The following is a 12,110-nucleotide window of genomic DNA, read 5'->3' as shown; positions in this document are numbered from 1 at the left end:
CCCTGTTGCTTCATGGATTATATATAACAAACGTCCCACCCTGGTGCAGCATGTGGATAGTGGGGGAGGTTGGCTTGTGGAGGAATATGGGAACTCTGTACTTTCCGCTCAGTTTTGCTGTAAACCCAAAACTGCTCTAAAAAATAGTTAATAAAAATGGGGAAAATGCCATTATCATTTTATCAATTATTGAAGTATTATACAGGTCGTGTAGCACTTGACAGCTTTCAAGAGAACCCTGAGCACTTGCAGTAGCCTCACAACTTTGAGCTGTAGGAAAGACGTGTTGGCTTTTTTACAAACGATGCTTAAGGCGGTTTAGTATAGTACATTCGACACTTAAAAATTTAGTTCTTTTTCTTAGTTCAGGATCCTGTGTATGTTTAAAAACCATCTTTCCTTTATTTAATACACACTATTGTTCTTAACTTGGGTTAGTTGTTTTGCATGTAACTGCTAGGTCACAAAATCTACTTGTCAGTGGATCACTGATACCTAATGTTATTTGAAACTGGTGCAGATCCCTTCAATTGGTGTGTCATTAGAAGAGTTTTCATGACTATGTAAGAAATATGTGTGCTCCTTTATCTCAGAGCAGCAGCCGTCCTGCGGTGTTAAAATGAGAAGGGTTTGGGAACTGTTGGGAGTTTTGCAAGCTGTAAACACTTTTGGATTTCCACTAACAGGTTCAAAACTTTCAATGGGGAAATATTCAGTACTGCACTTCAGGATTTAGTTGCAGGTTTCCAGCCATTTTAAAAAGTCTCTTCTAGTAAGACCTCACTTGATCCTCATTACTCTGTGGAAGGACAGATATGATTTCCATTTCATAGGCAAGGAAACGGAACTGCCAAGAAGTTAGGGGACAGTGCTACACTCAGATGGAAAACTGGCAAAGCCAGACTCCAGTGAAGTCTAGAATTCCACATTGAAGCTTGCTAAATTCTTGACTGCTGTCCAAACACACCTGCTTTCAAAGAAAAAAGCAGAGCACATCTTTACGGTTCTATGGGTGTTTGTTAAATTCTGTATTTGCTTTTCAACTTTTTGTCTGTAACACTATGAATGCTATTGACCAATCTACCCACAAATTTTTCCACTCAGATCCACATTGTTGATACTCTACACACTGAGCAAGAGATTAAAAAGTATTGATTGGGACTATACAAAATGGATTTCATATTTTTGTTTGTTTTTGAGAGGAAAGGAGAATCCCAGTAGCGGTGCATTTGTGGAGCTTGTTATGAGCCAGCCAGCTGCATTTGAAAGATAGCTATGCCCTGCAAACAAGACACATCATGGAGCAGATATGTCTGTCACCCCGCTGGGGCGCGAAGAAGGGGCTGTGACCAGCATCCAAATAAAGGGAGCAAACAACCAAGGGCAGTCAATTTTTCAGGTCTACTGGTAAATACTGGTCACTGTCCCATTGATCCAGTGGAGGGATCAAAAGAAAAAAAAAAAAAAAGCCCAATACACTGGGTAGAATCTACTATAGGAATCAGAATAGAATGCAGGGAAATTTTGAACATCCTTAAAAAGGCGTAAGAAAACATGATTTTTATGAAAAGATAAAAATAAACTAAAAGAATGAGAGGAAAAGGTGGGTAAGGTTAAGTTCAAGAAAATTAGAATTGAAATGACAAAATTCATGTTAGAAACAGAAAACAGCAGAATGACACTAAAAATCAAGCCAGTCATGTGAAGATTAAACTTGAGAAGTTTTCCTCGCATGAAAGAAAAAGATGATAGAAAAATATTAAGACAAAAGTATTTTTGAGAAAAAAATTAATATACTTTCTCAAATTGAAAACTTGGGTGGGGAGATAATTGGATTCAATTTTGTTTCACACACAAGTTACTGACACAAACGTTACAGGGATAAACAGAAGCATCCAAGCAGAAAAATACAACCTACAAGGGGACAAAAATTAGGCTGGCCTCGGATGTCTGCTATGACAGAAGACAACAGCATCAACATGCTTCCCAAGTGTGACAAGAATTGTATGCCTGTTCAAGTTGACTTTCATTTCTGAAGGCAAGAGAACTCAGAAGAGCAGCAGCTGAGGAAAGTAGGGCAGAATTTCAGCCTTGGTTTCATAATTCACTTAATCCACGAGTTTGTGTTCATTCAATGAGAATAAGGAATGATCACTAATTCTACCATAACTTCCAATTCTAAAGTAAATTTTGGTATGATTCTTCTATAGCTGCAATGTCCTCAAGTAATTTGTTTAAAAGAAGGGCACACAGGTGTGTAATTTTTGAGTCCTCTTCTATCTGGGAATGCTTGTTCAGTCAGCACCTTCTGCATCCCTCTCTAGAAGCTCATCACCCAAAGTCTGTGCCTCTTACTTGCACATCCCCAGCTTGGCACATGGTGGGTGTCAATGAGCACCAGGCTGCATGAGTTCAAGCTAAGGGAGCACGGGATGAAGAGGAGTGGACCTGTACTGCCCTTTTCCTTGACCGAGTTTCCTCATGAAATTTAGGATTCTCACTAGAAAGCGATGTGGCTAAAATTACAGGTCAAAATTTTTATTTTATTTCAAAATGATAAATAGACCAAGGAATAGTTCTAACCATGTGCTACTTCTGAAGGGCTTGTGAAGTTAGAGAAACAGTTTCATGAGGGGTCCAGTCAGACCTAAAATGACACCAACCAAAATCTGTGATTGGCAGAGACGGTCTCTAATCTTCAGGGATTTTTTGAAGTTCTCCACCCTAATTTTTGAATGTTATAAAAAGTAAAAAGCACTTTTGTCATTTTTCCTTTGAAAACGTTTTCAGAAGCAAACAGGACTACTTGTTTTCCTTACTTCATTTTTATAAGCAAAGTAGTTATATGTCAACTTACTTAAAATTAGAGAGGGGGAAAAAACAAAAAGGCCCTCAGTGGCATTGCTCATCTATGGAAGACTCACATAAATAGGTACTCATGTTCATTTTATCACTTCTTCTACAAATATCAATAAAATAAGGTTTGTAAATCGTAAATACAGTAGTAGCAGTTCACACGTATTTGACACGCTTTCACACAAGGATTCGGTAAACAACAATAAATATAATTTCCCCTCTTCGAAACAAAAAAAGGGACTTACAGGAAAGAAAAGATTAATTTACTTGGGGTTTATCAGCACACCATTTTTAGTGTGCTTTGAAAATTAAAAAGCATATCATTGTATTCACTGAATACTGGCCCATAGTTACATTTTTTAAAAACCTGGCTTAAATGCACACACCATGGCTTTTTATTAAAATCCTTAAATCTATGGGGATTTGTGATAGGTAAGATTATATTAAAATTCTTTTTCCTCATTAACAATTTCATTCAGTTAAAAAATCTGACATTTCCCGTAAATGTTAAGTCGAAGCCTGATCTATGGTGCTGTGTCCAGTGAAATGAACCTAATTTTCAAAGTGAATAGAAACGCCTGAGTGGCCATTTAGAGCGCTGCAATTTCCTTCCTCATGATTCCTGCTGGGTCCTCTTCACTGAGGCTTTTCCCTGAGTCATGTATTTACTGGAAAGGCTACCTAGAGGAGGGGAGAAAACAAAACACTACATAAATAAAACAAGACTCATTTCATTGCAAAAACCATAAAATTACTTCTTCTTGTTAATTATTCACAGAAACTTTTCACACTGGAATGGGTCACTTGTTTTGAATTAAGTAATTAGGCTAGATATACATTTGCATGTCCATTATTTCCATATTAGTGCAGGTGAACTTTTCAAAGGCTCTATCTACTTTTATAGATCAATGTCTTCATTTGCAACCAAACATAACAGACTGCAGAGAATTCTTTGGTCAGAAATAAATATCTTTCCTCGTTACTCTGCAGACATGAAGGTGTGAATGATGACACTGTAAGTAATAACACTGATATAAAAAGAAAAAAGTAAATTTATTGTATTTACAGGTGAAGGACAGAAATGAGGATTACTCATTAAAACCAAACCACAGAGCAATTAATAATTTTTGTTCTGGAGTCTAAACAAACAGATCAATGAAATAAGAAAATTGAGAAATTCTTAAGTGATTATGTATAAGAACATGGAATATAACAAAAACTGCATTTCAAACCAATAGGGGAAAGTATGCATTGTTCAATAACTGGTATAGTGTCAAATAAGCAATTTTGGGGGGTACGGGGCGTTAGTTTCCTTTCTCACATCATAGTCTTCCTCCCCACCCAATTCCAAATGAATTATAGTATTAAATATAAGAGTCAAAGTATAAGAGCAGTGAACATTTATACAATCTTGGGGTGGGGAAGAGTTTCCTTAGCACACCACCACATGCTTTACTTATGAAAAAGGCCTGCTATGCTTGGCATAAAGAATTTAGCACAAAGAACAAATTAATACAGAAAAGATGAACAATAGATAGCTGGAGAAAGAACAAGCAAAATATGAAAGACAAAAAATAGCATGAGTATATGAAAAAATATTCAGTATCAATGGGTAATCAAAGAAATGCAAATTAAAACAAGATACCAATTTCTGATCAACAAATTGTTTAAAGGAAGATCTGAAGGATAGGGAGGTGGGTAGAAATTTTGCTAAATGAATATTCATATAAACCATATAATAATTTAAGTATGTCCCAAATTCGTGATATGACTAAGCATATTATGAACACAGTACTAGGTATGCATAGGATAAATAATAACAAGAAAAAAGTAGGTTATAAAACCACACAAATAGTATTACATACATATGAAAACCCCACCAATCATATAAATTTGATGCCGAATTTTCCTTATCTGTAAAATCAGGGCAATAATACCTACCCCTTTGGAGTTAGTGTGAAGATTAAGTGAATTGATACATGTAAAGAAACTGGAATCATACCTGGCACATAGAAAGTACTCGATAAACATTAAATTATTATTATACTGTAAAAAGATGGAAAGACTTTACCTCCAAAATCTAAATAGTAATGTTCTAGACTGGAGTAAGTATAAATGGCCTTTCTTTTCATTTTGCTTAACTATACTTTGTAAATTTTCTAAAGCAAACATATTAAGTATGCAAATAAAAACTTATGCCCCCACAAAAGCAAAGTTTTCAAAGCAGGCTATCTAGACAGTCAACTCACAGCGACACATGAGTAATACTAATCAGGAAGAGACAAAACACTCTACTGTAGTATTTATACACAGTATCTATCCGTCTCTAGGCATACACCTTTGATATTCTGAACTTTGATATTCAAAGTATTGAGGATAGGCTTTTCACTCAATTTAATTATCAGTGAATACAGAGATCATCCTTTTTGGTACTCTTCTTGATATTCCAGTATTCCACTCAAGGGGAAAAGGTCAGATCACTACCTCATTCTTTATACACAATCCAGATGGATTAACGGCTTAAATAGGAAAAGTAAAGTTTAAAGGATATTAGAAGAAAATATAGATGGTTATCTCTATGACCTCAGGTTACGGAAGAATTTCTCATAGAGGACCCTAAATCATGAACCACATGAATATGAAAATTACTCATGAAAACCAATCATTTGATTATCTCAAAACTAAAAACTCTGGGGGCCGGGCCGGTGGCTCAGGCGGTTAGGGCTCCATGCTCCTAACTCCGAAGGCTGCAGGTTCGATTCCCACATGGGCAGGTGGGAACTCAACCACAAGGCTGCCAGTTCAATTCCTCAAGTCCTGCAAGGGATGGTGGGCTCTGCCCCCTGCAACTAAAATTGAACACGGCACCTTGAGCTGAGCTGCCTCCCCGATGGCTCAGTTGGTTGGAGTGCATCCTCTCCACCACAAGGTTGCCGGTGCGACTCCCACAAGGGATGGTGGGCTGTGCCCCCTGCAACTAGCAACAGCAACTGGACCTGGAGCTGAGCTGCGCCCTCCACAACTAAGAGTGAAAGGACAACAACTTGACTTGGAAAAAAGGCCTGGAAGTACACACTGTTCCCCAATAAAATCCTGTACCCCTTGCCCAATAATTAAAAAAAAAAATCTTAAAAATAAAAACCGAAAAACTCTGGAGTGGCAATAGATACAAATAGGAAGACAAGATATAGTGGAGAAGATACTTGGAATGTATAAAATAATAATGGAGCAGTATTCAGAATAAATGAAGAACCTTTACAAGTTAATAAGGAAACCATAATACAACAGGAAAATAGGTAAATGATTTGAACAGGTAATTTAGAAGAAGAACTCCAATTGGCCAGTAACACATAAAAAGGTAGTGAGGATTACCAGAGTCAAGAAAATATACATTAGAACACCACCAAAGTATTTTTCTCATCAGATATGCAAAAATAAACATTGCTGGCAGGAGTGGCAATTGTTTCAACCAATAAGAGGGTAATTTGACAGCATCTACTTAAACACAAAATGCAAAGATGCTATGATCTAACAATTTAACTTCTAGGTACACAAGCCCTATAGAATCTCTTATCTATGGTCAAGGAGACTCATACAAGAATGTCCACAACACTGTTTATAACAGCAAAAAATCAGATGCATTTAAATGATCGTGTACTAGGGAACAGACATGTAAAACATTCCATATTCATATAAATACAAAATACTGTAAAAAACCCCTAAATCTATATGCAGCAAGATATATAAATTTCAAAATCATTTTGCTAAATGGGTATGAAAAAGCAGGTTACAGATCATTCTTATTATACAGCTGCAATAAGTAGCACTGATCCAAAGTTACATAAATGCATGGGGGAAAAAATTGTACAAATTTTTTATCAAAATTTGTAATGTTTGTTTTGATCAATTATATTAGTCTAATAATTGTAAAAACAATTCAGAAGAATCTCTTGCTTTGAGTCTTAATTAAAAGCTTAAAAATCCAATTTATATAAATATTTTTGTTGCAGATTAAGTAAGATAGGCTGATCAATAAAATGCTTTATATATATATATATATATATATATATATGATTAAAATATATCATCTTAAGATAAAATTCTGTGGAAGTAAAACAAAGAAAAAGGCAATAATGTAAAATTTCTGCAATGATATTTGTATTTCATTTGATACACTTAAGGTTGATTTAAAAGTTGTATTTTAAAATGCCAATATTTACAACCGCTGAAATTACATGCTTTGTAACTATGATAAAAAATTTAGATGTCAATTTAAAAATATACAAGGAGATATATGGGCTTTCAATATTTGGGGGGAAGAGGAAGAGTATGCAAGCAAAAGAGCTTTGAAGATACTGATATATCTGAAAATAGCTAGGCTATTATTAAGGAATGATTAAATAAATAACAGTATGTTCATATACTGGAATGTCAAGAAGAGTATCATAAAGGATGATCTCTATATTTACTGATAATTAAATCTGCCAGACTATTTAAAGAAGCACTTTTTTGTTAAGAATCTCCGTTTTATACTTCCCTGTAAGTTAGAAGAGATAAATTACAGCAAGGTTGGAGACTCTCTGTTAACTACAGTAACAAGAGTAGTGATAATTTATTGAGTGGTATGTGCCAGGTACTGTGTTAAGGGCTTTACATATGTGAAATTAATCCTTATTGCCCTGTGAGGTGTTAGCCCTAACTTATTGATAAGGAAAGAGAGGTTCAGGAACGAGAACGTGCCGAGGTGGCACAGCCAGTAAACGGATGGGCTGGATTTCAAACTCAAGTATGTCTTGACTTTAAAAGCTCCTGTTCTTAACCTTTTCCCCCCCTTAGTTTTCATTAGTCTTTCCAAATGAGTACACCTCTGATCAATAAAACTTAATGAACATCTAAGGCACTGTGTTAGCCGTTTGTATGTGGGGGAGGGAGGTAACAATGAAGATCAAGAAAATTCATGAAATTTTCTGTTCACTACTATCTTGTTTAGGAGTTAAGAACTATATCTAGGCTACTGGAAAAGAATGGAGGCAGGTATCAGGAGAGAAAAGAGAACTTGGCTGAATGCTTATTCCAGACCGGGTGCATCTTCTCAGCACCCAATGAGATAGGTGGAGCTAATTACAATTTTATAGATGAGACATCTATAGCTCAGAGAAGCTAATCTCTTGCCTAAAGTCAGGAAGAGCTTTGGGGAAACTTAATGCTACTTGCAGTTGAGACATATTTCACATTTATAACAACACAGATAATTTGGATAAATTTAACATGAATAAATTTGACAGTCTTCTCAGCTGTCATATACTTACTTGAAGAGTTTAATTTATTGGAAAGGATAAATTTTAACCTTACCTATGTTTATTTATTCTTTTTTCCCCCTGGTATTTTAATAACTTTTTTCCTGTAATAAATTTAAGTTTTACAGTTGCTCAAAAGATTTATAAATATGTAAGTCTCTTACTCGGAAGAGAATTACAAAAATCTTAATGTCAACTGGAAATGCCACTTCTAGATATAACAACTAATGTCTGTATTCCTCCACCATTAAAAAATTTTACCCATTGATTATAACATTCTAATTGTAAGACGTGTAAAACGTTTAGCAGGAGCAATGCTGACACATGCCCAGCAGGAATACCAACGCAATCACTACGCCCACAAATCTCTGCTTTGTTCTCACTACATTCAGGTGTTCTAAGTGCTTTTACATGGATTTCTCAACACCCCTATGAGTCAGGTATTATTAATGTAACAGATGAGGAAACTGAGGCAAGTGGAGGCTAAGTAGGTTTTTCAAGGTCACAAAGCTGGAAATCATACCATGCAATCTGACTGTACAGCCGATCTTCCTAAATATTTATCCTTGGCAAAACAAACATCTCAACTAAGCAAGGATCAGTATTTTTCCTATGTAAAATGTTCTGACATATCTGTTCAAGGCTGAAGCTTATAAAAATCAACACTCTTTTGGCTTGTTTACATATGCTAACTATTTGACCCTCAAACTCTCAGAGGACCTTATGGGAAACAATCCCATAAACAGCAGTGGAGTCTATTTCCCATACATATTCATCTGTTGGAAATTGTTTCCAGGGGTAACCTGTCAATCTCCTCATCCATCTTTCATGGCTGCTCGCATTGTCCATCAAATCATCTCACAATAGATCCCATTCTCATTTCACTTCTATTTGATTTTGGGGAGCTTTCCCAGTAGAACTTTTGTTTTTAAGTCCATGCATTCTACTCACAACAATTACAAAACATTCCCAGAGAAGGGCTGCTCTTAATTTTCTCACTGAGCCTCCCGTGTCTTTACTTTTCATGTACAACATTCCCCTTTTGAGTTAGGGTGGCAATTCTTTGAAGATTTGTTTCTCTTTAAATCATCTGACCTCACTCTGTCTGCCAACCTCAATTCCCATGCCTTTTAAATTTTGATTGCAAAAAGATTTGATGCCACTTCAAATGTTTTCTACCACTATTTAAAAAAAAAAGTAAAATTCATATACCATAAAAATGCCTATTTCTTTTTAGATTATTTTATACGTTTGAGATAATTTACCTTGGTACTGAGAGAAACACAAGTAGTTAAGTAACTTAATAATTCCATTTATTTTTCTCTTGGTAAGAACATTCAAAGTACCGTGTTTCCCTGAAAATAAGACCTAGCCGGACCATTGGCTCTAATGTATCTTTGGAGTAAAAATTAATATAAGATCCAGTATTATATATTATATTATACATTATATTTTATTATACTATATTATATTACCTGGTCTTATGTTATATTACAGTAAGACCGGGTCTTATATTAATTTTTGCTCCGAAAGACGCATTAGAGCTAATTGTCTGGCTAGGTCTTATTTTCAGGGAAACATGGTAGAGACAATCAAATATTCCTCACCGGGAGCTTTCTTAGCCCTAATAGGGTGAGATGGCTGCACCCTGGCTTATTTCACACTGGGCTGGTGGAAGCAGGGAAGAGCTCTCTTTACTGCAGGATTAGGAAGCTGCTGAGAACATGAGAATGCTATTTCTCAGTATCTGACACATGATGGTACAGACAGTTTAGACTCTTCACAGTTTGTCACTAACACAGCAACCTTACAATCTAAAAACAAACAGTTGTGTGTACATTAGCAATAATATATAATATGTAAAAGCTGAGCATAAAAGATGTGGGTTGTTCTACATGACATACAAAAATGTCAGGTTATATCAGTGAAGTTTTAAAATTTCAAAAACTTAACTTTTCTCATAAATTATACAACCAAGTTAAAAAGATTACAATGCTCTATTTGTTTGTTTCATTTCCTTCCTTTAACCCCACTTATTGAACAAGATGAGAAAGAGACGGAGTGAGAGGGGGAGAGAGAGTAGGGGGAGAGCGAGAGGGAGAGATTGATTGATTGATTAAGCAAAGTTACTAAGGGTATCCTGCAGGCCAGAACTCAGAATGTTTGCATCAAGTTTAGTTTCATTCTTTTTTACTAAAAAAAGCTGAAAAAGTTACTCAGTATGTTAAAGTTTCTTTGTTTTTCTATTCCCCCTCAATTTTCTCTCTTCCCTTTTAGGATTCAAAAGCACTCTAGAGGGCCGGCCCGGTGGCTCAGGTGGTTAAGAGCTCCATGCTCCTAACTCCGAAGGCTGCCGGTTCGATTCCCACATGGGCCAGTGGGCTCTCAACCACAAGGTTGCCGGTTCGACTCCCGCAAGGGATGGTGGGCTGTGGCCCCTGCAACTAGAAAAAAGTGGCTTTGCACCCACAGCCGAAGTTATGTTGCCTACCATTCCTCTTCCAGCATTTCTCACCACAACTCCTGCAATCAGGTTTTTCTCCCCTCCACTTCAAAGAAATGACTCTTTTCAAAGTCACCAGTGACTTCTGCATTGCCAAACCCAACGCTTAATTCTCAGTGTACCACCTCATCAGACCTATGAGCAGCAATTCGCACAAACGGTCAATCTCTTCTCTTCAGGCATTTTCTGCATTTGGACTACAGGACCTACCTTTCTTGTGCTTCTGCTTCCTCACTGACCATTTTTTTTCCCGTCTCCTTTATTTTCTGAGTCTCTAAATGCTTTTCTCTTGTCTATATACATCTACTTCCTAGGTGATCTCAGACCCAGTCCTTTAACTACCACTGATAATATTCCAATTCATATCTTTAGCCAGGACCTCTGCTCTAGACACCAGGTTCATATATCCAACTGGCTACTCTGCATCTCTACCAGGATATCTACCAGGCCTCTTGAACTTCCATGTCTAAAACTAAACTCTCTTTCTCCCCCGCAATCCACTCTTCCTGAGTGTTCACCAGCACAGGAAATTCAACCTGCATTCTTCTAGTTGTTCGGGCCAAATATCAGTGTCATCTCTGATTCATTTTCTGTCATACTTTGTCATCCAATGTATCAACAAGTCACGCTGGTGCTACCTTCAAATACTGTAAGTCCTCATTTAATGTCGTCGATAGGTTCTGCCACTTTAAATGAAACAATGTATAATGAAATCACGTATAATGTAATATGACCATTGGCCAATTGATATACACAAGGTTCCTATGGCACCTCATGAACATTTTAACAAAATGACATTATTCAAGTACCTGCTGTATCTAGAACACGACCAGCCCTCACTTATGCCACCACTTCCACCCAAGTCTAGGGTGTCACCCACTCTCCCCTGCACTACTTCAGGACGTCCTCGTTGATTTGTTTCCACCCTCACTGCCTAACAGTAGGAGGTGAATCTTTTAAAAGAGAATTCAGATAATAATATTCCTTTGCTCAAAACCCTCCAAATAGATGCACATCTCATTTAGAGGAAAAAATAAAAACAAAAATCCATTTGTATCATTGCTGTAGGTGCTATGTAATCCAGACCCACCTCCCTGGCCTCCCCTCCCACCACCCTCCCTCCTGCCCCTTTCACTCAGCGAGGCTGGAGGACAAAAACTGCTTTTAGTTCGGCTATAACAGTCTAACTCCAATTTCCCCTTGACATGCCCCTCCCTTTCAGTTGATTCTTTGCTTGAATTTAAATGTTACTTTATCAGAGGCCACCCCTTATCCAACATTCTCTTTTCCCCTTTTCCTGCTTTATATTTCTTAGCACTTGTCATCACCTGAAATATTTATGTATCTCTTCTGACAAGAATGCAGAGTAAATGAGGGAAGGGGCTTTGCTGGTTCACTCCTGTATCCTCAATGTTTAGGCCCATACCCCGCACTTAGCAGGTGGGTGGGTGGGG

General features: G+C 36.9%; 1 protein-coding gene across 4 annotated transcripts in view; it reads right to left on the bottom strand.

Annotated features, from left to right (window-relative positions):
• Positions 1-2,522: 2,522 nt before the first annotated feature.
• The window catches only part of TUT7 (terminal uridylyl transferase 7), a 54,142-nt gene continuing 44,554 nt past the window's right edge, over positions 2,523-12,110 (bottom strand). For all 4 annotated transcript variants that reach the window (XM_019750118.3, XM_019750121.3, XM_019750120.3 and 1 more), the window contains one exon: positions 2,523-3,537. In XM_019750118.3, the coding sequence (XP_019605677.3) occupies positions 3,470-3,537 (68 nt within the window). In that variant the 3' untranslated portion in view covers positions 2,523-3,469. The remainder of the gene's footprint in view (positions 3,538-12,110) is intronic.

The sequence above is a fragment of the Rhinolophus sinicus genome, chromosome 16 (genome assembly GCF_057876585.1).
Source record: "Rhinolophus sinicus isolate RSI-liver-muscle chromosome 16, RSI-T2T, whole genome shotgun sequence".
NCBI lineage: Eukaryota > Metazoa > Chordata > Mammalia > Chiroptera > Rhinolophidae > Rhinolophus > Rhinolophus sinicus.
The sequence above is the reverse complement of the archived record's forward strand: the minus strand, read 5'-3'. Positions and strand labels throughout refer to the sequence as shown.